Here is a 28,000-nt window from a genome sequence, read left to right on the forward strand (position 1 = left end):
TATCTTTTTTATTCAGACTTCTTGCGATGTCCTCCTCAAAAATCTTCTTTACTTCCTCTTCCTCAAGCTTCTCTAAATTCCACCGATTCATCTGACACCTTTTCTTCAGGTTTTTAAACCCCAATCTACATTTCATTATCACCAAATTATGGTCGCTATCAATGTCTGCTCCAGGGTAAGTTTTGCAGTCAACGAGTTGATTTCTAAATCTTTGCTTAACCATGATATAATCTATCTGATACCTTGCAATATCGCCTGGCTTTGTGATTATATATTTTTTTTAATCTTTGTATGATTTCATATAGGGTCAGATATTAATTGAATCCTTTATGCAACTCTTTGATGCATTTCTGGAATATGTACTAACACATTATACTAGATAATTTTGAGTGAAGAAATTAATGTGTCTCAATTTTATTTTAACACCACTAAATCAATATGGATTTCAAGTCAGTAAAAGAGTCCAAACTTATTTTGAATCTGTTTGGACCCTAATCACAGGAATGTATGTCTTGAAAACATAGCCAGTAATACTGAACATCAGGGTAGTTTATCCTTTTTTTCAGGTCATTTTTCTTTCTGTATTGAGGATTAGTAATGAATAAGTTGACATCTGTTTCATGGTATACAGATGATATTATTTTAAGTAGGACTAATGATTGTAAAATAGCTCTTATAAAGTTTGTCAAGTGACATTAACCGGAGTTCCATAGACACATAGGCTGAAGCATACATGGGAGTCTATGTGGGAGAAAAACAAGAAGTTTGCAGTTATCTTGGAAGCAAATTATTATTAATTATTAGATAAAATCCAGGGAGTTGACGTACATCTGATGTCTGAGATTACGTTTTTAATTATTCTGTTGTATTGACTTAAAAGAAAATCAAATCCACATCCTCAAAAAAAACCAACTCACACTAGCTAGTATTATTTATTTTTTTTAGTCTAAGGTCAATGCAATTTTACAATGTGTTAAGCATAGCAGGTATTTGCTTGCAAAACATGCACATAGGAGAGGTGCTGGTCATGCTAAAAAGCAGTTTAATGTTGGATTATTAAAATACCTGTTTACCACATTAGAAAAGCTTGGAGCCTTGTTAGGAGACAATCATAAGAGATTTCCAGTTTTTAGAATGCTAGCTCTGATATAATTAGCAGGTTTGGTTTTTAGCAAGCAGATGATAATGTCTGGAATTTGTCTGACTATTCTATCAGTTTTCTTTTACTGAGTAAAAAGAGATTACTGAGGAGAGCTGACTGATGTTGTCAGAGGTTTTAAAGTGACAAACAACTATGTTTACGGCATGTTTACCTAGAAAATTGAAAACATATTGATTTATAGTTGATCCTCCAGTTGTATACTATAATCTGTGATTGTGGGATGGGCATTTCTTCTCAAAAACCATTTCTCTTTCAGAAAGGAGGATTTTAATTATATAATTACAGAACTATCTCCCTTGCCGCTGTTAGGGAAAATCTTGAAGGTTGCCATGAATATGAAGCTGTGTTAAATTATTTTGAGCATAACCATCTTTTCTCTGAGCAAAATAAATTTCATATCCACTTCAAGAGTGATTGCAGAAATTCATGGTACTTTTAAGAATAGCATTCTATTAAAATATCATGATTTGCCAAGCAAGACGACCTTTTGATGGTATATGATCCATTTAATGGTTACTACTTTTATTTGCGAGTGAGTGTACTATATTACTGGTTAGATACGGTCATGGAACGATTTGGATGAGCTCTCCCGCCTTCTAGAGAGGTCGCGCTGCAAGTTGTAGAGGAACTCTTCCCAGTAGTTGAGTCAGAATGGAGAGAGATGATAATTCAACACAACGCGAGGTTCACAATCTGGGAGCTCAAGAGTGCTGTGGTGGCATTACACCCCAACAAGAGTCCAGGACCAGATTTGGTTCCAGGTAAAATAATCAAGGAAATGGTGGCCAGACACCCTTGGACTGTGTTAGACGCCTTTAATCAGGCCCTACAGGACTCTCATTTCCTGGTGTGCTGGAAAGAGGCACGACTGGTTCTGGTACCTTAAAAGGATACAAAGATGGAAGGGGTCATGTATTGACCAATCTGTCTGTTAAACATGATCAATAAACTACTTGAAAGACTGGTTGTTGATCGTATATTGGCAGAGTTAGAAATGATGGGTGAATTCTCCCCTAGACAATACGGTTTTGTGAAGGGGAGGTCCACGGTAGATGCGATACAATATGTAACTAACTGGTCTGCAGAGCAAGCAGGTGGCACCTGGCGTTGAAGGAGGATTCCATTAGTGGCCCTCCTAAACATCAAGAACGCTTTTGGCTGTATCCCCTGACCTGTAATCAACGAAGCATTACGAGAAAGTAATATTAGTAATTATGTGAAGGGCATAATAAGCTCTTATCTACACCAAAGGAAAATACATGTATGTACCAAACAGGGTGAAATTCCAGAAAAGATATTTCGGGGGGGTTCCACAGGGATTGGTCCTTGGGTTACTCCTGTGGAACTTGGCCTTCAACAAAGTATTGAGACTGGAATTTGAAGGGGATGCCAATCTGATAGCTTATGCTGACGACCTGGTTCTCCTGGTCGCCGGCAAGAAGGAACAAGTAGAAGATTATGCAGCAGCCGCAGTCGATAGTATACAAAGGTGGCTTGAGGGGCGAGGACTGACATTAGCACCTAATAATCTTAACAGGCAGGAGAAGAATCAGGAAAGTACGAGTCAGAGTAGGTGACACAAGAATCCCCACATCTAGATGCATTAAATATCTAGGCGTGTGGTTGTAAACCAGTAGGCTATACACAGAGCACTTGAACAGGGTAACACAGTGAGCTGAGGCTGTGATTGGTAAGCTGAGCAGACTCATGACCAGACACAGAGGTCCATGTGTGTTGAAAAGGAGGCTGATTTTGTCAGTTGCAATGATAATTATTTTATATGTGGTCCCAGTGTGGGTTGAAGCCTTTGATAGGAAGAAAAACCTAAATAAGAAATCTGCCCTGCAGAGGTGAGCTGCGATAAGAAGGTATCAAAAAATGCACAAGTCATAGTGGGAATACCCCCGTCGACCCTCTGACGAGTTAACTGTGGGATACCTAGAAGTGAAGCTAAAAGACAAATGCTTGAAGAATGGCAAGCACAGTGGGAAATATCAGGCACTGTAGGCTAGACCAGAAGGATAATTCCCCAAGTCAGCATATGGATAAACAGGGGATACGGAGAGGTGAGCTTCCATCTCACACAACTGTTAACTGGGCACGGTGAGTCTGGGGCCTAACTCCATCGATTTGGTAGGCGGATGACCTCAGAATGCCGATACTGTAATGATAATGTAATAGATGGGATGAGATTAGGCACTCATTTGGGATAAATCAACTGCATCCGGAAAACATGCAGCAGTCATGCTAAAAGGAAAACATTAATGAGATAACGTAGCCTCTATGGTAACCAGAATAATAAAAATCATGGAGAGAGAAGCTAGGGAGTGGAATGGTACCTGATACTGGAGGTAGGGAAATACAAGGGCAGCCCTGCTAATGGTTTGCTGAAATGGGCCGCTATTGATGAGTGACCGGGGACCCCTTGAGTTCAGGGGAAAAATTAAAAGACTAAAGGCCGGGCTAGATCCCCTCCTTAAAGGGGAACTGGTTTGAGGCATGGCATAAAGTTAAGACTGAGTTCCGGCCTACTGGGTGAGTGACCCCTGCAGGGCACTGCATCGCTGGATCCTGTGGGGTCCCAGGAGGTTAGAGGCCAGGCAACCACTGAGGATGCACAATATGTAACTGCTGGACCATCCTCAGTGGTGGGGAAAAAAAATAAAATATGGTTGCCAGGCTTTAATAACTGGGGCTCTTGGTATGGTGCCAAGACAACATATAAAACACACAGCAGGAATTATATTACTACAGTGACAACAGGTTTAAAGCTTGTTAATTAGGAATATCATGAAACATTTGTACAATGCATTAAATAGTCAGTAAACCTAATAAGATGATCTATTATTTTATTTTCAATTACAAAAATCAAAAGTAATGTACAATATAGAAGAGTTACTACTCAGTTATAACAATACAGAGGTCAATGTTTGAGTAAGACTATAATAATAACTAGATACTACTGTTCTTTAGAAAAGTCAGTGGTTCTCAAACCACTTCTTAGTTTTCAATTTTATTTAGTTTTTTTGGACAATAATAATAAAATTTAAACAATGTTTTTAAAAACCAAATGTAGTATTACTTTATTTCAAAATGAGTTACAAAAATTAAATATGTTTTAACTAACATTTGCTGTTCATTAATCTTCTACAGAGACTGCCACTTGAAGTTATAAGTGCCATTAAATTTGACATTGGCGTGGTATTAGAATTGAATTTTAAAATATATTTTTTTGTTAGACATTTATTCAAAGGGTGTTGCAATATTAAAATGCACTAGTTCATTTTTAGTGTCTGTACATTAATTCCTTTGTTTCATTTACCTCCTTTGTTGTTTATGCATAAGATCTTCCTGTTATTACCAATGTTTGTATATGTGGTTTGTTAACATTGCACAAACATCCCTAAGTTAAATCTTCAACTTAATAACAAATGCAAAATAAACACTTTAGGGCAATACAAAACAAACATTCAAGGTATAAAAACATTTTGTTGTTTCCCACAACGTAGTATTTTAGAAGCTTGGTGGATATTGGGAGGGCAGAGTAAAACTGCAATTTAATTCAGGCTATCTTTTGAACAGAGGGCCTGTGATATTTTTGATAAACTTTATTTTAAATAAGCTTTATGTTTATGGCTCAACAAGTTCTTCAGTAATCAGTTGTCCTGCATTTAATGAATAAGAAAATATTATAGCACTCAAAATTTGTTCTGGCAGTACAGTTCCAAGTATTTAGAATGTAAATTGTAATAAAACTATTTATTTTTTTTTATAAGAGTAAACTTTATTTACCACTGTGAAATAAAACTCATGTGATAATGTTTAAAATTAAATAATCAAAATTTGCCAATAGTTCACAATAGAATTTAAAGCGTTATGTGCAGTCACATAAATTATTCATATATGGTATAAAAATGACTATTAAGATTTAAAGAACAATCAAAATTCCGTCAGAACACTAGCGCAGTACTTTGATCAATAGTAAAACCAACCGACTGCCGACATAACCTTCAATAAGACTGCACTGGTAAGAAAATTAGTTATTTGTTAACTATACTTAAACAAAAATGTATAGCTGAAATGCTCACCGAATATAATAAATACAATCTAATTAAAAACGATAATTGGCAATGAAGTGGTTAGCGAGGATACTGAACACATAAACATGGCGGCTATAGTAACAAAATTTTGAAATCGTACAACTCGGCATAAAATGAAATTATTTCAGAAAAACATTAATGAAGTAATCAAATGACCTTGATACATTATCTTTCATGTTCCTGCTAGTCATTCACGAGTTAGGGTTGTGCAACTGTCTATATATACAGAGTGTAAAGCGTGCTTAAAGAGTATGTTTCCTAGATTATCCCAAAGCGTGAAGAAAGTATGTGTACATACTGGAAATGTTTTGAATATAAATGAGCTAAAGAAGAAACCTGGACAAAATCCATCAGAAGAGGTTAGTTTAAATATAAATTAATTACTGCAATTTACTACTTCCGTTGTGATCAATTAATTTGGCTGAAAACTCTTAAGTCTCCAGAAAAAATAAACAGTTTATAGATTACTTTATACATTTACAATGTATTATATGTATATAATACAAATTTTAAGTAAATATTGCATATTTTTATTTTTGATGCACGTTATACTTATTTTGACAGGTTATAGACAGTTATATTTAATTAATTTTACAGATTTAAAATCATTTGTTATACATAAAAAAACCTTAGTGAATATTTCAGAAATTCATAATCTATAATAATTAGACTATTATTTTTTACACTTCAATTTATTTGACTATTAAAATGTAGTGAGAATACAAGGATGCTTTTAAATGAAGTTTTTATTTCTAATTTATGCCAGTAATTCAAGTGTAAGTAGTATTAAAAAAAACTGCAGTAGTTTGTTATTGGTGCCAGTTAATTACTATTTTTTTTGTACCTTTGTTATTTTATGAAATTACATTGTTATGATATTGATCTAATAAATTCATTTTTACTTGAAAACAGTGCTGTAGTACAATAAGATTCTATTTTTCTTACCATCTGTAAACACTGCAGTCAGTTGTGTAAATTAGTTTCTTACTAAAGTCATGACAGATCAAGTACCTATTATTATATTAGTTATACCTATCGGCAGTGACCAGCAATGATAGTTTTTTTTATTGTTATTTTTATACTTGTTGCATAGCTATGATTACTGTTTATCCCCAATCTACAATATAAATATACTACTACTTATATGCTATCTGCAATTACAAAATTAATTTATCCTTAACACGCTATTTGTATTTTCTAATTAGTCAAGTTATAAATTATTCTTAAAACTTTGCATGTTTTAGTTTTATAGCTTGGTTTAAATGTTTACAGTTTTTTATAGTTGTGACTTATTATATGTGAATGAAAAATTATATATAATTTATACATCAGACTACACAATGAAATTTTATTATTGACGGAGAGGTGGTTTTTTTTATCATATTATATACATTGTTTTATCATGTTAGATACATAGTTAAATATTTGATACCATGTAGATGGTGATTTTGAGCAACCTTCTCTTTAATCTTAAAAATATGTATAAGAAAAAAGTAAGATTACAGAAAAAACTGACCAGCAATCATTCTGGAAACATGAGCAACTTATTGTTTGAAATGTAGTCTAATTTAGTAGACATGTTATATATATTAATTATATATAGTTAATAATATATATTTTTGAAACTTATTTCATTCAGAGCAAGGTAATATTGATTATTTATCACTTCAAATAAAATGTAATTTTTCATTGTTATAAAATTACTATTGACAATTTTACTACTATAAATAAATGTTTATCATTAAGTAATATAGAATGAAAAAAAAATTGTTTTAAAAATATAATCTTGTATAAAAATGGTAATTAGTAGCCTACATATTTGTTTATGTATCTTTTGCTTTTTTATCGTCTATTGGCAAAAAACCAAAATATTTCAATTCTGTGTTAATTTATTACATGTAATGAAGATCAAGCTTAAATTTTTATTTAAAAATAATTATGTTTGTAATTGTTTGTTAATCTAACAAAAAGTTAGTCAGAATTACTAATTACAATATTTAACATAAAAATCTTCTTTTTTTCACAAAAATCAATGAATGTGCTATAAGTTTTGAAACTTTTTGGGCAGAAAATCCATGAGAAATTTAATTTAGGTAAGTGACATTATGTGATTTCTAATTAAGCTGCTCCTAAAAGTCAGTATATATGTATAGTCAGTTTCAGAAAGAGTAAAATGTATGTGAAATAATTAAAATATGTACATTTTTCAAAAATATTATAATAAATCTTATCTTACTACTATTAAATTCTTCTTTTACATTCTCTCATTAGTGCTTACATAATGACTGCTAGTTTATCAGATAACTATAATTAACATTTTAACATGTACAAGTAAACATTTCCTTTCAGCTATTTACAAAGAAAGTTATTTTCAAGTTTTATATAAAAAGATTTAGATTTATAAAAAACTTAAAACTAGTTAGGTCAGTTTTTATTAAAACAAAAATTGTATTGCTACTTAACCTTTAGAATGCTTTACTAAAAAGTATAAACAATATGTTTTTAGATTTTGAATTACTATTCTAATCCAGAGGTTCCCAAAATCTTTTGCCTTATTACTACTTCATATTACATATTACATTTCCTTATAACCTGTAGCAACAATCGAAAGGAGAGGATAGTTATTAAATTAAATGTTCAACTTAATATTCTTTAATACTGACAAGTCATGCATGTGTACCACTGTTAAAATATAGGTTTTACACATACTTGTAGAATATGGTTACAATAGTCATTGAGCATGATAGTGGCCTGACTAATAAATTGTAAGGTTTATATGCTGTAATGGATTCTGCTCTTCCAACTAGCTTTATAGCTGAAAAAGTAGTCTACTGATTTTTTTTCAAAACCTACAGGTTATAATGTATATATTTTCATAAGCATAAAATAAAATATTTTTTGTGAAAAAAAACATCTATTTCTTTGACCAAAAAACTGGCAATATCCCCATAAATTACATTTTTGTCTATGTGAAACTTCTTAATGTTGATTAAAGTTCCAATTAAAGAATTCAAAAGTTTCATAAATCAGTGGTAATTTTGTACAGTTAAGAAGAAAATGTAAAATTTTTCTAAAAGAATATTTTATCTGAAAATGTTTTACTTTATTTTTAAGTTGATAAGTATATAGTGTTTTTTGTAACATATTTCTTCAGTGTAGTAATAAAATTATTACTATTTTTAAGTGGCCTAAATTTTAAGATTTCTGGAACATATTTTTTTTTACAGTTTTTATCAATCTTGCTTTAGTAATTTTTATATTTTTAATAATGTTCGTTTAAATATAACGAAGTCAAAAGATTTTTAAGTATTATTTTAGTCCTTGCCTAAACAGTAACGTGGTTAAAAAAATTATTAAATAAGCTGCAGAGCAATATTGTTCTAACACACATTATTTTCTGAATTTCTATGCTTCAGAAGTTTAAAAATATTATATTGGAAATAAATCAATATAGCATAGTTTTGATAAACTGAGCCAAATTTCTTAAAAGATATAAATGTGTACACTATTAACTGTCATTTTCAATATCATAAAATATTTGTTAGGTCTACTATTGAACTGAATTTTGAATACCAGCAATTTCGCTGTCTAGGCCTAATTAAAATTGAATTTTTTTGCAAGACTCTCTGACAGAATGTTCTGTTATTAAATAGAGTTTATCTCAGTGTTTGTTAGCTTGTTAAAGGAAATGAATTAACCAAAACCTTTTGTAAACACTGAACCAACAGAATTTTCCACAAGTAATGAACTTGATTGTTCTTTAGCATGACAGTGCTTTACTATGTGTTGTTTCACGAACACAGTTTAATGTTCGTTCAGTTTTATATTTATAATTACTTTCTTTTTGAGTGTTTTTTAGTGTGTTGTACTTATTGCATTAGTAAATTGTAATTAATTTTTTTTTAATGTTGTTATTTATTGTAAAATGAGTTCAAAGAGAGAAATATATTACATTGTCATTAATATAAAATTAAATGAACTCAAACGCATAAAAAGGTGAAACATTTAAAGCTGTTGCCCAGGATCTGAAATTAAGTAATGTAGTTGTAGGGTTCTATAGACAATAAAAATTAGAATAATGGAATTCAAAGAAGCAGTTTTCAGAAATAGTAGGTTTTCCAGATCATCTATAAAGGAAAGTAAGTTTTAAAAATGAAAAGAGATTGTATTTAAGATTTTCTTTTGTTCTTGAAAAATTTCATAATCAGTATTACAAAAATGTATTTTCTGTATTTTACAAACTTCAGGAAGGTGAAAGTTTCACTGCCAAGCATTAGTTGGTTAGAAAAGTGGAAAAAAAGACATGGCATTAGACAGTAATTACTTAGTGGTGGTGAAAAACTTTCAGCTCAAGAGTAAAGTGTTGATTCCTTTGTTACAAAATTTTAAAAATTGATCGACAAAGGCCAATTCTCTAGACCAAATATACAGTTGTGAAGAGATGAATGCTACCAAACAAAAACTTAACTCATACAAAAGAAGTTAGGGTGCTAGGTTTAAAAAATCCCAAAAAATGGATTATGGATTTACCCTGCCCAAATGCATCTGGGATTGAAATTATGGCTTCCTAAGATGTGGAAATATGCCTGGGGTTTTCAGAAATATATACTCTTCAAGGATTCCCGGCTTTTTATTCCAGTTAAAAAAGTACCTGTATGAATCAAATTATTTTTAAGGCCTGGTATTTCAATGAGTTTGTCGTAAAAGTTAAAAAGTTTATTACTGAAAGAAAACTACTGTAGAAAGCATTACTTGTAATTGATAATGCTCTATCATATCCAGATGAGAAAGTTCTCTGTAGTGGACATTAAAGCAATAATTCTACTGCCAAATATCACTTCTTATTCAATATACGGACCAAGGGATCATTGCAACATTTAAGATTTACAAATGAAAAATGGTTTTGTGAAAAAGTTATAATATGGTTAACAGGATGGCATTATCACTCACACTGCAAGAAATTCCATGGCATCATCCGAGAAATGTTTCCCTAACTAGTCATTCCCCAACTTTCAGAGATGACAAGTTGGGGAAACATTTATGCCCACCTGATTTATTAACATGTTATTTTCATCTATGGGACCATTTGAAAGATGTTACACCAGCCACCCTCACTCTATACAGGAACTGAAAGATTTCATCTGAGCAGAAATTCATGCAATTCCACTGGATCAGCTGAAGAAGAGCCTTGGTGTTCACTTGGATGATATCTTTAAAACGCGAGTTGAAAATTAAATGTCTGCCCTTGTTCTTCACAATGGTGATAGTTAGCATTTTGTTTGCAATTGCAGGGTTCATTTTCAAGTTTTAAATATTCTAATTGTTTCTGCTCCACCTGTATAATAGTAAGTGTAAAACAAAAATAATGGATTGTGACAAAGGGGGATGAGAAATTTGAGGTTGGAGAAGAGTTTGCAGAATTGTTTTTAGCTAGTAAAAACTAAAGAATGAATGAAGTGATCAGAACGAGAACTAGCATAGGCAATAAAAGCTTTTATGAGTAAAGGAATTTTCAAGTCTCAAATATAGATGTAAAAATTAAAAAGGTAGGTACTCTATATTTTTCATGTATTGCTTTACGGTTCAAAAACATGTACTTTAGTAAAAACAGGAAAGAAAGTCATCTGTGAAATGTGGTTTCACAGGAAACCTCTTGTGAAAATTTGTGAATTAAGTAAAAACTGAAGAGCAACTTAAAAAATAGGGAGGAGAGCAATTTATGGCAGAATTTTATAAAGATGCAAACTAGGACTGACTGACTATAATAAAATGTCCAAGTTTGAAAAATGTAAAGAAAGGAAGATTGTAATATGTAACATATAACTGAGGATTTAGGATATGATAACTATAAAAAGATTATTAACACATAACACAAAAATGGAAAACATTATACCAGCCATATAGCTCAAAGTCTAAAAAAAAGTCAATGTATGCTTTTGATTTTTTTTGTAACTTTCTTAAAATGAATGAAAGTCTGAAATTTTTTTGGGGATAATTGAGGAGTTAAAATTAAATTTTAACTCCTATTTATAAAAATATATAATTGAGGAGTTTATATATTTAAAAAATATATATCAACCAGGTTTTAGAGATTCTTTTATTGATTTGTGGAATTTTTAGCAGATTTAAGTTATAAAATATGGGTATAATATTTAAAAATAGTTACTTTGCAAGAAGTATTGACAATATAATGCAATTTCATTAATACTTATATATTAAATATAGTACTTTTAGATTATCTGGAATATGTTTTTGGTGAACTGTATCTACAAATTGTTTGTGTAAGTATACATGAAATTCACATTCATTATTAAGAAATCATCAACAATTTATAAATTTTTCCCCCATTTCCAACCTTCCACAAATAATGTAAAATTATTAGCGTTTTCCTTTTTTTTGTAATTAGAAATATTTATTATTTTCAGCTGGTGGAAAGCTTAAAGATAACACTTAGTGACTGGACTCCACCAAAATTAAATTGTACTAAGCTTGAAATTCATAGCAAGCATGAAGAAAGCAAAACCTCTGGTCCTGAAGAAAAAGATGAATTGAAGATTAGTGTAAAAATATTTGTCACCTCAGGGAAAGCAGCTGCTTTAAAGGAAGCACTTGAAAACTGTAATTATTTTACTGTTAAATAATTTATTATTAGCACTATTCAAACTGTAATCATGTTTTATGATGAATCAGTTCCTGTAAAAAACGTATTAATGTTTATTATTAAAAAAAATAATACAATTTGAGGATATTAGAAAATTGTTTTACTTTATAAAATAGTTTTAAAAAAAATATGTTTGCTTTGGATATTTTAAGCAAGTCTAGAAATAGTTTTTGTAGTATATTTTTGAAGTTATTCTTATTTTTTTGCTGTCTACTAGAAGCGTACATCAAGTTTCAGCAGATTTATTGATAGTTCTGTAGCTGGCAGTTCATCACAATATATTTGAGTCTATCAAATATATTGTGATGGATGGAGAATTTTGTGAGTGATCAAACATTACATTTTTGAAAGGCGAAACCACACCGGAAAGTAAAGATAAGCTGGATAAATATTATGGTAGGTCAGCTCCATTGATCAGGGCAGTTTACAAATTGGTTACTTTTAGAATAGTCACGTGAGCATAAATAAAGTTGAATGTTCTGGTTGGCATTTAGAGAATACAACTGCAGAGAATATTGAAAATAATCAATGATTTGGTGATGGAGAATAGAAGATTGAAAAGTGCATGATTATTAATACTGTAACCATCTCAAATGAATGGGACAATCATATTTTTCACAAATATTTACACATGCGAAAACCGACCGTCCACAAGATGGCTGCCTTGTTTGCTCACATTTGATGAAAACATCAACAAATAAACTAAGGCTGTTTCAATGAAATTGAAAGGAATTTTAGCACTGTTTTATAACAATTGATAAAATTTGGATTAATCACTACTTAACTGAAACAGCCAAAACAATAGGTACCAATCACCAAGAACTGGCTTGCTGGAAAAAGTTGTATAGGATATGATGAAGTGCAATCTTACTATAAGAATAATAGACCCTGATGTAGAGTCTAAATCTTTAAGACTTTGGGGGGATTGGCATCCCCATAGCCCTAGACTCTGTAGCTTTTCGTCAAACTACACACCGAGCTGCTGAATCTTTTACACCATACACATACACGACACCAAGAACACTACACAAATTACAACATATACTCATACACAGATACACAACATCCTTGGTGGTGTTGCAAAACATTATGAAATACAATCGTAACCCAACGTGAAACCGTCATGTTGATGGGTGGATGGGTCTACGTAGTGAGTCTCAAACTATGTCCTCTGGGCATCAGGGTGAATCCAGTTATATGCAGCCCTAGCTCTAGTATGCGTGCGCTGTGCTGGAGTGGTCCGTTATATTACTGGTACTCATGGGAACCATATGTCTATCCCATTAAATAGCCCTTTGTTGGTTGTTGGTCCACTTGAAAAACCCAACAAATCCAAGAAAACAAAATGCATTTGCTTTTCATGTTTGAGGAAACATGAGGAGTTCATCCTCGACTGTTTTTACATGGTGATCTATTTGAACCTGCATGTGGGTTAGATTTTTGGGATTGTGGTTTGATCGACTAAAATGAATAACACATTTAAAGGAGCTACAGGAAAAATGTCTAAAAGTGATAGACATATTGAGAGCACTACCTAATACTCATTGGGGAACTGATCAAGCATGCATGTTGCGCTTCTATTGTTTCCACTTATGACTGCATGGCTTATTCGTCCACTCGAGCCAAGGCTCTTAGTCGATGCAGTCCATTATTCATTTATCTGTCTTGTCCAGATGAATTTCGTTCAAGCCCAGTGGTAAGTCACTGGTGAACAGTTGGTGTGTAATCTCTTTGGAGTAGATGAAACCAAATAATCTGCTCCTATGCTGCTTGCATTAAAGTGCTACCAAATCATTCTACCTTTGATGCAGTATTCTCCAACCAGTATATTAATTGATATGAGGAATGGCAAAATTCTACTGCTCCGCTAGTCATCAGAGTTCATTACCTTTTCTATAAAAATACAATTACCTCCAGGTACTTACTGTTACTTAAGGTACTTTCTTTGGTTACCTTCCTTGTGAATTATTGCTTTAGTCTTTGTCAATATCTTAAGAGAAAAATTTTTTAATATTGTAAATAGTAAGAATCCTGATGCGGTAGTTTATACAGAGAGCTCTAGACATGATAATTCTGTTGGTTGTTTTTTAGTGTTTGACAATAGAACATACATGTTTGACCTTTCCAACATAGTCAGTGTTTTTGTCTTGGAGCTGTATGTGAATAATAAGGCTTTAAATAAACTTAGCCTAACATTCTGGCACATACTTGTCTGTTCAGATTCCTTGAGTGCCTAGCAGGCGATTAGTGACATGTACTCAAAACTCCCTTAGTCTGCGATATATTCAGTCTGTTATCTTGGAAATGACTCTATGTAACACAAGTGTGAGCTTCTGCTGAATCCCTAGTCATATTGGAATTTCACACAATGAGCATGCAACAAAAGAGGTCCGTTTACAGCCTCCTTTAATTAATCGTGTTGTTTCAAATGATCTTGTCTGTTTTCTGAAGAGGACGGTTCATGATGAGTGGCAAAGTGAATGGAATGCTACCATTAACAATAAACTTCATCCAGTTAAGAATACTGTGTCGCCCCATGATGAAATAATATTCTTTTGGCGATTATTCCTGCATGAGGAGCTATGGAGCTCCTCATGTAGGAGTAATCATTGAGAGGAAGTTATTATTTGCCATTTGAGAATGGGGCACACTAAACTTGCTCTTAGACACCTCATAAATCAAACTGATGCACCTGTCTGTGTTCCCTGCAACCTGCCAACTAACGGCACATCACATTCTAGCAGACTGTGTCTGTTATTTGAAGTTGGGAGGTAAGTTTAAACTAGGGGGCTAACATCTGAAATATCTTAGGCAACAATGTATCAGTGTTATTGAATGGTCTACAATTTCTTAAGGCCTTGCATCTGGGTTCAAAAATTTAATTTATATCATTTTTCGTTTATTAATTTTGTTTTTCATCTATTTTTGGCATATGGTGTATTCCAGAAGATAATTTTGTTTTTTAAGTTACATTTTTAATGTTTATTGTGGTTTCATTTCGTTTTTTGCATATGTCATAGGCGTTTTTACCATCTGCGCTATTTCTTTATTACTATAGTTTAAATTTTAAGTTAAATATTTATGCATTTACTTTATAAATATTGTGATCAGGCACTGATGATGAAACATTGTTTGCCTACGGGAAAAAAATAAAAATTTGAGAACACGATATGATCCAATCGCACACAAACTCCTCCATTTTGTTATCAATCTGAAATCCATGTCCTCTCAGTGCCTCCTTTAATGGTTCAAATAAAATGCCTTTCCAGTTCCAAAGGATGATTCCAAGGCCTTTCCCAGTTATCAAGATGCATTTTCACCTTTACACAGCAAGGCTCTCCATACTTCAACTTCTACTTTGGAGTGTAGAGATGGACCCACATCTCACATCACATGTGACTGTTCTCTACAAAAAATTATTTTTTTTTTGTCAAAATCAGTTCTCAAGAGCCTTTGGCAAATTTCCTTGGAACCCATCTTGCATAGACTTTGCAGTGATAGTAACAATACTTCCATAGTGAACGGATACTTCCATGACCTATACCCACTTCTAAAATAATTTCATCAACTTAAAGTTATAGATAGATCAAATGTTCAAATGTTGGGCAAGTGTGACATCTGTCACACTTGCCCTTAAATGCCTACTGTGACTCATTTTCTTCACTTTGACGTCCTTTAAATTTGTTACTCCAGTCATAGATTTGTGCATGCATTTAATTACAATTTGGTGGGTCTGACAATCCTCATTCATGAGAGACATCATGATAATCACCACAACCAATGATTGGAACTTCTTTGCTGTAACATGATGCTACTAACCAGAGAGATGTAAATTCTATGGCAGTTGGAGTGTCCATCCCTTCCCCCTAACACCCTCTGTGCCAGCCCATTTATATTTGTTTGTAAGATGTGAGATATGAAGACAAAAATCCACTTTATATTTGACTGACCATAGTATATATTTTTTTATTTCTGAAAGTTTATGATATTTACTGATGTATTTATTATTTTAATACAGTGTTTGTAGCTTTGGACACAAAAGAAATTGATTCTGTAGTATTATCATACTACAGCAACTCAAATATGGGTGATAAAAATGATCAGCAAGCAATATTAGAAGAGCTATGGAGTATTTTAGAAGAGGCTGTACAGAAGGGCAAGATTCTTCGCATTGGAGTTAGTGATGTAGACACTGAAGTATTTATGTCTCTTTACCAGAATTCCAAGGTAATTATTTTACACATTTTATTCATATTGTGCAATTAACTATATTATTTAAAATAAAATAAAACATTATTCAAAGTACTGTAAATGTTTTATTTAGGAATGAGAATAATAGTCAATAACATCATATAGTGATAAAAATCATACATTGAACAAATAGCATGATCAGGAGACAAACTCAACTGGTGTGAATGCTTCCATCACTGTGTGCAATCAACAGTGCTTTTAACAAATGCTCATACAACTACACTTACTATAAGTTAGTGTCTCCACATGTTATTTAAATAATTCTTACATATCATCCAATACTAGTTAATGAAAAGTCATATTAGTTAATGAAAGTCGTGTCAGTTAGATGTAAAAGTGTTCAGAATATTGAAAACTGTTTTACTCATAGAGTTTGAAACTCTAAATGCAGCTTTAATATGTTTAAGATTACAACATAATATTACACCATGTTATTCATCAAAAGTTTCAGTCTACAGACAGACACTTCAATTTTAATATTTTAAATTCATTGAATAATGATCGATCTTCAAGTGTATTTTAATTGCAACTGTCATTTTTTTTTTGTCTTCAGTCATTTGACTGGTTTGATGCAGCTCTCCAAAATTCCCTATCTAGTGCTAGTTGTTTCATTTCAGTATACCCTCTACATCCTACATCCCTAACAATTTGTTTTACATATTCCAAACGTGGCCTGCCTACACAATTGTTTCCTTCTACCTGTCCTTCCAATATCAAAGCGACTATTCCAGGATGCCTTAGTATGTGGCCTATAAGTCTGTCTCTTCTTTTAACTATATTTTTCCAAATGCTTTTATTGGTATTGTGACAAACATTTGTCACTTTATCCACCCATCTGATTTTTAACATTCTCCTATAGCACCACATTTCAAAAGCTTCTAATCTTTTCTTCTCAGATACTCCGATTGTCCAAGTTTCACTTCCATATAAAGCGACACTCCAAACATACACTTTCAAAAATCTTTTCCCGACATTTAAATTAATTTTTGATGTAAACAAATTATATTTCTTACTGAAGGCTCGTTTAGCTTGTGCTATTCGGCATTTTATATCGCTCCTGCTTCGTCCATCTTTAGTAATTCTACTTCCCAAATAACAAAATTCTTCTACCTCCATAATCTTTTCTCCTCCTATTTTCACATTCAGTGGTCCATCTTTGTTATTTCTACTACATTTCATTACTTTTGTTTTGTTCTTGTTTATTTTCATGCGATAGTTCTTGCGTAGGACTTCATCTATGCCATTCATTGTTTCTTCTAAATCCTTTTTACTCTCTGCTAGAATTACTATATCATCAGCAAATCGTAGCATCTTTATCTTTTCACCTTGTACTGTTACTCCGAATCTAAATTGTTCTTTAACATCATTAACTGCTAGTTCCATGTAAAGATTAAAAAGTAACGGAGATAGGGAACATCCTTGTCGGACTCCCTTTCTTATTACGGCTTCTTTCTTATGTTCTTCAATTGTTACTGTTGCTGTTTGGTTCCTGTACATGTTAGCAATTGTTCTTCTATCTCTGTATTTGAACCCTAATTTTTTTAAAATGCTGAACATTATGACAACAGTCATAATTCTTGATTAATTATAATTGATGATATATTTTGTTAAATTATATATTTCATGCATAATGATGTTTACAAAGTGATTAATTAAAAATCTAGATATATTTGAAATAACATTTTCATATGTTTGTAATTGATACATCTTTATGATCAATCATTTTAAACCTTATACTGCTAGAGTAGTATGAAGAGTAAAGTAAATTGTTAAATTCATGAACAGCACAATTAACAAAAAAAAGTTTTATTACAATATTGAATATATACTTGGTAAAATAATAATAGTAAGTGCTGTGAATGTGATATTGGATGTAAGTTTCAAATTTAAGTCACGTAAATTTTTTAACTTTAAAGTTCTGTGAAATTTAAATTTCACTGATAAATTTGTTTCAATAGCTAAACAATCTAAAATTTCATTTGCAAGTTTTTTTTTACTGTAATTATTTGTCCAATGTAATTTACTAAGAAATTCTCAGATAAATTACCTTTTATGACATTCATGGTGGATGGATCAGTTTGGTTGCTCCTAATCACTCTACTTTATAAGTCATACTATTAAATGGTAGATATAAAGTTATGCTAATAAAAAATATTGCAATTTGAATTCACTTCTATAAACTCCTAAAAACAGAATCTTGAGTAAGCTGTCAACATAATCAAAATAAAATATTTGTACACTGTATTCAGCTTTTTAATAATTAATCATTTAACATTGTTATGAGAATTATATCTAAACTCTGTTAAGTACTCTTTTTCAGTATAAGAATTTTTTTATATGCAAAAAATGCCTAAATAAATTATAGTTTTACTTGTAAAACTATATTATTTTTTTTTACTGCTCTGGGAGGAAGTAACTTTTCTTTTTTTTTCTTTTATTGTGATATATACATTTCACCTTGTTCATCTATGTGTAGGTAGACTTGCAGAACACTGTTGTTGAGTGTAATTCTTGTGGTCTTAATAGAATTAAACAATTTTTTTCTTTATTCTTTTAAAAATCCTATTTAAATATTTTTGTGTAATTGATTTTAGTTTTTAACCGATTCAATTTCTGTTGTAGGTGTCTTATGTTGATACAAAATAAAAATTGAAGTAAAATTTGAGATTTAAATCAACTTTTTAATCATGTAAATTAGTAAAGGATTTTCAAGTTTTTGGTGCTTAAATGGATAACATTATGAAATTATATGCTTACGTATGATATCTCATTATTTTCTGTGAAAGCAGTGAAAATAAAGAAAGGATACAGTTCTTTATTTTTACTTTATTATTTATATAAAAGCTATATGCAGGGAAGAAATTCTATTAAAAAAATTATTCTTAATGCAATTGATTTTAATATCTTTTTTATTAGAGTAGTAGGTAGAGTAGGAGTTAATATACCTTTACCTTTGATAGCTAAAGGTATATGTGGGTTAACAAAATGTTGCACCTTTAATTTTTATGAAAGCTCTTTTTTCACAGAGCAACATATATGTTATCAGACAAAAGTTAAAATAACAACTATCTTGAAAAAATTATGAATGTTATGTAAGCACTTAAAAAGCCTTTTTTAAATGATTAATTGTTGAATCAAAATTTTATTTAATTTTTGCTGTAAATCTGTATTATGTTTGAAGAAAAACTGATTACCCTATTAAAAAAATTAAATTGATCAAATGTCTTTTATGTGTAGTTTTTGATGCCTTTAATAGTGACTAGTGACAAAAAATTAAGATAGAATGGGAGATATAAACAAATAATGAATTATTCATTTGTTTTTGTCTTTCATGACACTCTAGAATGGGAGATATAAACAAATAATGAATTATTCATTTGTTTTTGTCTTTCATGACATTATTTATTATATTACTTCTCGAGAAAACTATACATATTTGTTTTTCAGTAATTTTTCTGAATGCTTTGGATTTAAATTATTTTAAAATATACATAATTTGATGACTTCTGTGTATTATAATTTTATACCATTTTTCCTTTCAGGTGAAGCCAAGTATAATCCAAATAAATTTGTCAACTTGTTGTGTTGTACCGCCACAATTACAAGAGTTCACAAAACAAAATGAAGTTCAGTTGTTAACACATAATGATCCTCAAGGTTTGAATTAGTTTAATTTTATTTTATTACTGTCAGCTGTTTAAAAGCTGTATTGTTTGATTAAAAATGTAGTTTTCATTTTACAGAGTATAACAAATGGTATTTAATTCTTACTTCTGATGGTAATGTATGCTTGTCAAGTAAGAAATCAGTATCATTCCCATTCAGCTATTTACCATTAGCCTGTAATACACATTTTTTTTTTTATGAAGATGTCACTATATTTTTTCTTTAAAAAAATTAGCAAATAGACAGTTCTAATATCTTTAATTTTTCTTGACTGATTTAGGAATTTTTAATATCTCCAATGTGATTTCTGACAATATAGAAACTACACTGGAGTTTGTTCATTAGATTAGAGCCATTAGCTTCAACATCTAAGTATTTAAGGAAGTCTTAATATACAGTGCATTCGGAAAGTTGCTGTGCAGTCTGCTTTAGAATTATATGGTGCATTCTGTTCCTTGCATTAGGTTGGTTGCCCTGTGGGTTTGTTGGGTGTTGCTCAATAATAAACCAAGATGTCAGTTGTTGAGTTGCAATTGAATGTGCTTAATTTCATTTCATGTTGTTTCGTTTGTCAATAGTTGCAAGAAATGTAATGATTCTGTTAGTAGAGGAATGCATTTTTCACGTTGAATGCATCTTTCATGAAGGTGACAAGTATACTGATTAATGAAGCACAAGTTTTCTGAAAAGTTTTAAAACACTCCTATTCCTAACCATAGTGCAGTTCGAATGAAAAATTTCAGGCTACAGGCTCTGTTGAAGACGCTGATCAAAGTGGAAGACCACCTAAACTAAACGAATAGAAGCTGCTTGATATTTCAGATGCTATAGCCGAAAGTCTATCAATCATTGCGTAAATTAGCACTACAGTAAGATATCAGACTTGCTACTGCACATAAAGCTGTAGTAAAGAACTAAAACTTTTCCCCTACAAAGTAATGTGTGTTGAAAATCTGAAACCTACAAATCATGCCAAAAGATTAAATTATCAATGGTTTAAATGTTTTCTTAACCGAAATTCCGTAGGTATCCTCAGCATTATGATTTTTTACAAATGAAGTGTGCTTTCATCTGGGAAGGTATATTAATTCACAAAATACATTACTGTTACAATCAATTACACGAAACAAAAATTGCAGTCTGGGTCGGTGTGAGTAGCAAATGAAAGTGATGCTGACCATTTTAACTGTTGTAAAATGTTGAGAGGTAAATGGAGGCTAAATGTTCGCTATGCAACACTAGTGGGCATTCACTTGGGGGTCAGAGCTGCAGGGCCAGCAGCAAAATATGAGTCCCATTGCCTTTGCTTGTGAAGGGCCTAAGGTTGGGACAGCCCCATCCAGGAGGGGTGGGCTGCTTAGGTGTCCCACTCTATTGACTGGACAGGGACTCTCTTGTGTCTTCAACATGGGGGGGGGCAAAATAAGACTGTAGTCCCGGTGGGGGATCCCTTTGGGATTCCCCATTTGAAGCGTGACATCAAGGCCAGTCCCAGTGGGGGTTCCCGTGGGGTCCCCTCATTAGAGGCATAGCGTATAATTAAAAGACTGGGTTGTGGCTATCTGGAGGGAACTTTAGTTCCTGACGAAGTAGTTGGGGCAATGGCACCCCCCTGGAGCTGAGTAAATGCTTAATTGCGAATCCAGCTTTGGGGGGGATAAACCAATGATTTACTAAAAAAAAAAAACTGTTGTAGAGTTGTGCATCTTGAATACACACCAGAAATCCAACCTCTCAACAAACAGTACTGTTTGGAGATGTATCATCTTGTTGTGATTCAGTTTAGTGCAAGAAACCAGAGTCATGGGGATCACAGAAGCAGTTGCCTCATGAAAACGCATCTATCCACTCGTCATATTGAATCTGGGATTTCTTGGCCTGTGACCTTCCTAAGATTCATCAGGTCTCTTGTTTTTTACTCACTAGACATGATTCCTTGTAATCTGTGTGGATAAACAAGGGAACTATTTTAAAGGAGATAAAATGGAAAGCCACTACATAAGCTAATTTTTTTCATGGCACATTGAACAAACCTAGTAAATGTATTAATTAGTTTAATCCAATAATAAATAGCTGCAATTTTATTCAAGGAAATAGGAATAATTACCTGTCATTCAAAGGAAATTCCAATGAATGGGCATGCTCCTCCTAGAGGGATTTTAGACAAGTTTACTTTTGTACTACATAACAATTGAAATTTTTATTATTTACATTTCCTAATACTGTTAGAACTGATTATCATTACTATTAATTTGTAGTTGGACCTTCATAATTTATAGATGAACATAGAGTAAATTTGGAAAGTTACTGTGCACTGGAATTATGGAAGTGTAATGACAAAACTTTCTTATTACTTTGTATTTTTATTTCATTATTTCATAGAAACAGATATTATAATAACTGGAATAGTTTAAAAACGTGTTGAAAATGAACTCAAACATCAATTCAGCACTGAATATGTTTCATTATGTTTTCAAAAAATTTAATCAGCTGATGTACTAGAATGTCTTGTACGTATACCATTATTGCTGTTTTTAATTCGTCAATTGTGTGAGATCTATTACAACACACTGCTTGTTTCATTGCCCCCCATAAAAAGTAATCTGGGGAGAACCAGATCAGGCGATTGTACAAGCCACAAACCCCTTGAAATGATTCGTTCACCAAAGACATTTAGTAAAAAACTCATTGATCTGTTAGCTGTGTGCCCTGTGGGGCACCTTGTCAGATCAGAACCTACTGTGATTGATCTCCACTTTTGTTAACTGACTAATGAAGTTTGTTAAAACAGCACAATAATGATTATAAACTATTCTTTCAAAAAAAAAATTGGACCCACAACTAATAGCATCCTTATTACTGTCAGTATGTACAGTAAGTAATTTCTTTATCCTTATCAAAATTTTGCAAAACAGGTGACTTAACTAAGACATCTTTAAATTGCTTAAGATTTTTTAAGTAATTACCTCAATGGTTGAGATGATTTCACCTAAGTTGGTGTATAACTAAGTAAATAATTATTTAATCCAAAAGATCGTTGTAGTTCTTTTTTATGTTAAGGAGTATAATAATTTTAAGTTGCAGCAACCCTCGATCTATCAGGTTTCATGGATCCATTCTTAAACATTTTTCCCCAGATATTTGACAGAAGTTAAATTATACTTAAATTGAACTTAATACTATATTTCCTAGCAAATTCAAGTACTTAAGCAAATTATCATATATGATCACATAAATAAATACATTTCTGATATCTACTAAAGTTTTGTAATTCTCTTGAGAATACCTCAGCTGATTTATTTAAACCTTATTGTAACCTATTAAATTTATATATTCCAAAAATGATACCATAAGTGTAACATTCTGAACTTTTTTCATCTAAATGTACATGCCAAAAACTATCCTTCAAATCCAATACCGAAAAATATTTTGCTTTACTCAACTTCGCTGATAAATCTTGAATTATTGGCTCTGAAAACTATTGTCTTATAATATACTTATTCAAATCATGTGGATTTAGACAAATCTGAATAGAACCATTAGTTTTTTCAATAATTACAAGTTTACATACTCATTTTGTACAACCTTCAACTTTGGACATAATTTCTTGAATACTAAGTTTATCCATCTCTATTTTTAATCCCTCTTGTAACTTTATTAGAACTCTAAGTAGTTTACATGTTGGAACTGAACCTACTTTTTAAGTTTTAACACTTGACCAAAAAACAACATATTCCTTCAAATTCATTTTTAAAATTATTAACAATACACTCTTTAGTCATGTTTAACTGAATACCATTGATCTTACTTGTGAATATTAAACCTAACTTTTCAAATGTTTCAACACGTACGATGTGACTGAAATTTCCTGACACAGTTATAAATTCAGTTGACATGAACATTTCTTATCAAAAAATTTAAAGAAACTTGATCGATTGTATTAATTCTTGAACCATTGCATGCTTTTAACTGTTTACAAATTTTAATGAATTTTTTAGCTTCTAACCTAATTTTATTGAAAATGGGTTAGGATTAACATTAACATCCTCCTGTACTGTTAGGTACAGCTCCTGTACCTAACCTAAAATTAACATAGAATTCTCAACCTTTTTAATGTTTGCAATCCATCCCTTACACTTATCCTTTTGAAATTGATTTCATATTCATTTTCATTTTTATCATAAATTTCATGATCCACCAATTCATGAGTAATAACTTGAATTTTTGTTCTACACATTTTACTGAAATGGTTTGGTTTTTTACATTTATTCCATACCTTACCTTGGGCAGAACATTTTTAGTAATATATACTAAAAAGCATATTAGTAATATGCTTCATACACACTTTGAACAGAACATATTCATGTTGTCTTTCTTAAGAAAATTACTAAACTTATTTGTCTTACCAATATTCTTCCTTTTTACATCTTATTGTGGAAAACTGGATTTTTCCATTGTAACCAATAGGATTTCTTCTATGTTCTATCTGGTTTAATTACTGATGGTCTATTTTATGAACATTACTAGCTCTATCCCTGCTGCATTTGGACGCATTGATTTTCTTCCGGCCAGAATTTCTGAATTGCATCAGTTAACTCAATAATACCCATCTTGATAATCTTATAGCGTTTTTCTCTATCATTTGAATGTAACATTGTTTTGTCTCTTAAAACCTCTTCATTCTTGAATTTGCAACCATGTAACAAAATTTTGACATCAGTAATGAAATTATTGAATGATTCACCTTCTTCTAACTGCCTACAATTGCAAAATTTTAAATGTTCATGAAGGGCATTTTTTGGATTACAATAATCATCAAATTTATTCATTACTTTTCAACATGCCATATCTGTTTCATCTTTGGCATCAAAATACTTAAATATACCATGAACTCTTATGCTTCTTTGCCTATGACATATAAAAGAATCGCTACTTGCTGTTCCTTATCAAACTTATCATGACTAGCAGCTTTCATATATGCTATTATATTTTCTTTCATATATGCATTTACGAAAAAACTTAAACAATTTTTTATTATATATATAAAATTATATTTATTATATATTGTTATACATATATATATATATTAAAAAGTTTTTTTCATTTTTGTTTGAATTGCCAGACAGTTTCAAAGAAGACAAAATATTAAATTAAAAAGAACTACATTTTTTTTAAAAATTACATAACTGAACCAAATACAAATTTGCAATAAACCTACCCACGAACTATTGCAGTTTTTAAAATTTAACAAAAAAAAATTTTTACCTTTACTTTATTGTGCCATAATGTATCATGAATTGTAATAAAGCATAGCCAGGTTGATAAACAACATTTATTAAAATGGTTTTATAAGCAGTTGATACAAATTTACAACTCGACTCGTTTTCCAACATGTTGGCTTGACTACCTTATCAATTAACATATCACATCAGCAAATTGAAAACAATTATTTAATTTGAATATCAACTTTACATAACGTTATTGTAGAAGATAACGTTATTATTTTTAGAAGATAAAAATGGAAGATATAAATATTGATATGTAGGATAATAATTTTGAAAGTCATTTATATGTGGTTTTAAAAAGCACATGTTTTGAGTGCCTGAGTTATAAAAAAAGAGTATGTAAAAAAAAAAATATTTTTATAAATATTTTATACTTAAGTATGGAAGATATAAAATAGATTATAGTTAATTACTTTTCTTTTAGTTTTATATATCTAAAATATTATTTTATTATTGTAATTTCCATTTTAAATATGAGGCATATTCTTAAAGAAAGGGTCATTAGAAAAATGAACTCATGAGAAAAGTTTTTACTTCCAGGTTTTAGTTTACTACACATCTACTTCACTTTTCCACATAATTGCCATTCATTTTTTCAAGCACTTTTTGTAATGTTGCACCAGTTTCTTTAAACTCTCTGCATAAAAGTTTGCTGCCTGGGAATTGAACCAGTTGACAGCGGCATTCTTGAATTTCTCATTCTTTAGAAAACACTGTCCACCAAGCCACTTTTGCAAATGCAAGAAGAGGAAGTAGTCGCTAGGGCAAGGTCGGGACTCTATGGAGGTGGTCAAAAAGTTCCCAATGAAAATCTTGAATCTTCTTGGTTAAGGCAGCAGTGTGAGGACGCACATTATTGTGAAGGAGGATTACGCTGGACAACAGTTTCCCGCATCATCGATTTTGGATCGCACGTCTCAGTTTGGTGATCATTTCATAGTACACATCAGCTGTAATTGTTGAACCATGATTCATGTAATCAATCAAATGGCACCACTGCATTGACTGTTGTATCGATTCTGCATTAGTGTAGGATATCTACATTTCGTTGCCCATAACAATGTGAGAGATCAAATCATCTCCATCTTATCGATAGCGATCCAAAAACATTCATCCACTACACATTCTTTGCTGTTTGTGCTGGTCAGTGAGCATTTTCAGTACCCACCTTGCATACAATTTGTGATATCCGAGGTTTTCTGTAACAGTTATGTAGATAGAGGTGCATCCAAAAGGCAGAAATTCATCAGCCAGAGCACTAATCATCAATCACTGATAACATTGCAGTTTTCAGTTCACTTGTTCAACAATTTCATTGGTCTTTATCCACTCTTTGTCATGCACATTTGTGCAGCCATTTTTAATATCTGAACACCATTGTCTAACCTTTCCTTTTCTCATTACTATAGGTCCATACACTAGGCACAACTCCCGATGAATTTCAGCAGCTGAAGATCCTTTTGCATTCAAAAATCAAATCACAGTGGACACATCACAACTGGCAGGAGAAACGATTGTTGCAGATATTGCGATCTGCATTCACTGGCAGTCAAACAGCTACAGAATCAAAATAACAACTGTAGTGGCTTCGTAAATAGCTGATAGATGGCCCTGCATGCGTGAAACTGTGTTCAGAACCGCAAATATTTAAATATAAGCTAACAGCCCTTAATTTATGAATATTCCTTGTATGTTTAGGTGGGTAATTATTTCTTTGTGCACAGTATTATTATGGTAATTTTTCTTTTACCATTAAATATAATAAAATAATTATGCATATAGAGTTGATAATAAGCATCACATTAGCCAGAAAGAATCCTTTTTTAACCAAGCAATAAGCAATCATATTACTGTATATTTATTTTAAAAATGTGTTTGGTGAACTCAAAAAATGAATACTATTTTAAAATATATTTGTGAAATTAAACATTGCATTTCAAACATTGACTAAAGTGAGACATGCAGATATGTTTCTCATATATGAATGAAGAACAATTCATACAAAAGGGTGAAAAATTCATTAAGTTTTGTACCATATTTCATTTCCTGGCCACAAATAAATTTTTTTATGAAATATCTTTAAAATTTTATGTAAATGGTTTATTTTTCTTGAAAAATAAAAAATAAAGAATGTTTTTGTTAATTTCACAAAATTACATTAAGCATTTCATAAAAAATTAAACCCAAAAAAATTCACTGGACAAAAAGTACTTTTACTACTGGTCATGAATTTTCTACAAGAATATGCTTTTGGGGCCTACAAAATTGATAATGTAAAATTAAAATGAAAATCAGGTAATACTCGAGCTATATGATTTGATGTTATGAGTTCCTAGTATTCACCATAATCAATATTTGTCATAAAGCTTTGCATCAACACAAAAGGATAAATAAAAACTAACTTTATAAACTTCTTAGGATTAAAATATGTATAGCATAAAGATATTATAATTAATGATATATAAATTATTTTGTTTCAGAGTTTCTGCCTGATACTGCTCTACAAAGTGTGTTCCAACCGATGCTAGAGGAAGGTGAGACATCATTTAGAGTGCATTGGACAGCACGTTTCCTAGTGCATGTAAAATGTCGCGGTGTTCTAGCATCTAAAGGATACATAGTGTGTGCACAGAGAGCACTACCAGCATGATTTATAATAAATATGTTTTATCTACATTGAAACAAACACTTTATGTAAATGTATAAAACTGCACGCTTTATATTATATTGCATTATAATTGCAGTACGGCTGTGAATTGGTCTTAACATCAAATGATTAAAAATAAATACTGAAATATATAATTTATATTATTACAAATGATATTAAAATGTCTAATAAAACATATTTCTGGCATTTTTAAGAATTATCATTTCC

The 28,000-nt window shown here is 31.3% G+C and overlaps 2 protein-coding genes across 3 annotated transcripts in view; one reads left to right on the forward strand and one right to left on the reverse strand.

Annotated features, from left to right (window-relative positions):
• Positions 1–28,000, reverse strand: part of LOC142328080 (homologous-pairing protein 2 homolog) — a 106,710-nt gene that overhangs the window by 69,140 nt on the left and 9,570 nt on the right. The window lies entirely within an intron of this gene.
• Positions 5,195–27,979, forward strand: Gclm (Glutamate-cysteine ligase modifier subunit). Its single transcript, XM_075371517.1, has 5 exons — positions 5,195–5,621; positions 11,688–11,880; positions 15,942–16,150; positions 19,717–19,831; positions 27,606–27,979. The coding sequence occupies exons 1-5, from the start codon at positions 5,514–5,516 to the stop codon at positions 27,773–27,775; spliced, it is 795 nt and encodes a 264-aa protein (XP_075227632.1). The 5' UTR covers positions 5,195–5,513; the 3' UTR covers positions 27,776–27,979.

Source organism: Lycorma delicatula, chromosome 1 (assembly GCF_047948215.1).
Source record: "Lycorma delicatula isolate Av1 chromosome 1, ASM4794821v1, whole genome shotgun sequence".
NCBI classification, from domain to species: Eukaryota; Metazoa; Arthropoda; class Insecta; order Hemiptera; family Fulgoridae; genus Lycorma; species Lycorma delicatula.

What these genes read in the sequence shown, in the direction of transcription:
- Gclm (XM_075371517.1), top strand. Translation starts at nt 5,514, where the DNA reads ATGTTTCCTAGATTATCCCAAAGCGTGAAGAAAGTATGTGTACATACT. An exon ending in AAAGGAAGCACTTGAAAACT is followed by an intron (nt 11,881 to 15,941) that starts GTAATTATTTTA and finishes ATTTTAATACAG; the next exon opens with TGTTTGTAGCTTTGGACACA. An exon ending in AACACATAATGATCCTCAAG is followed by an intron (nt 19,832 to 27,605) that starts GTTTGAATTAGT and finishes ATTTTGTTTCAG; the next exon opens with AGTTTCTGCCTGATACTGCT.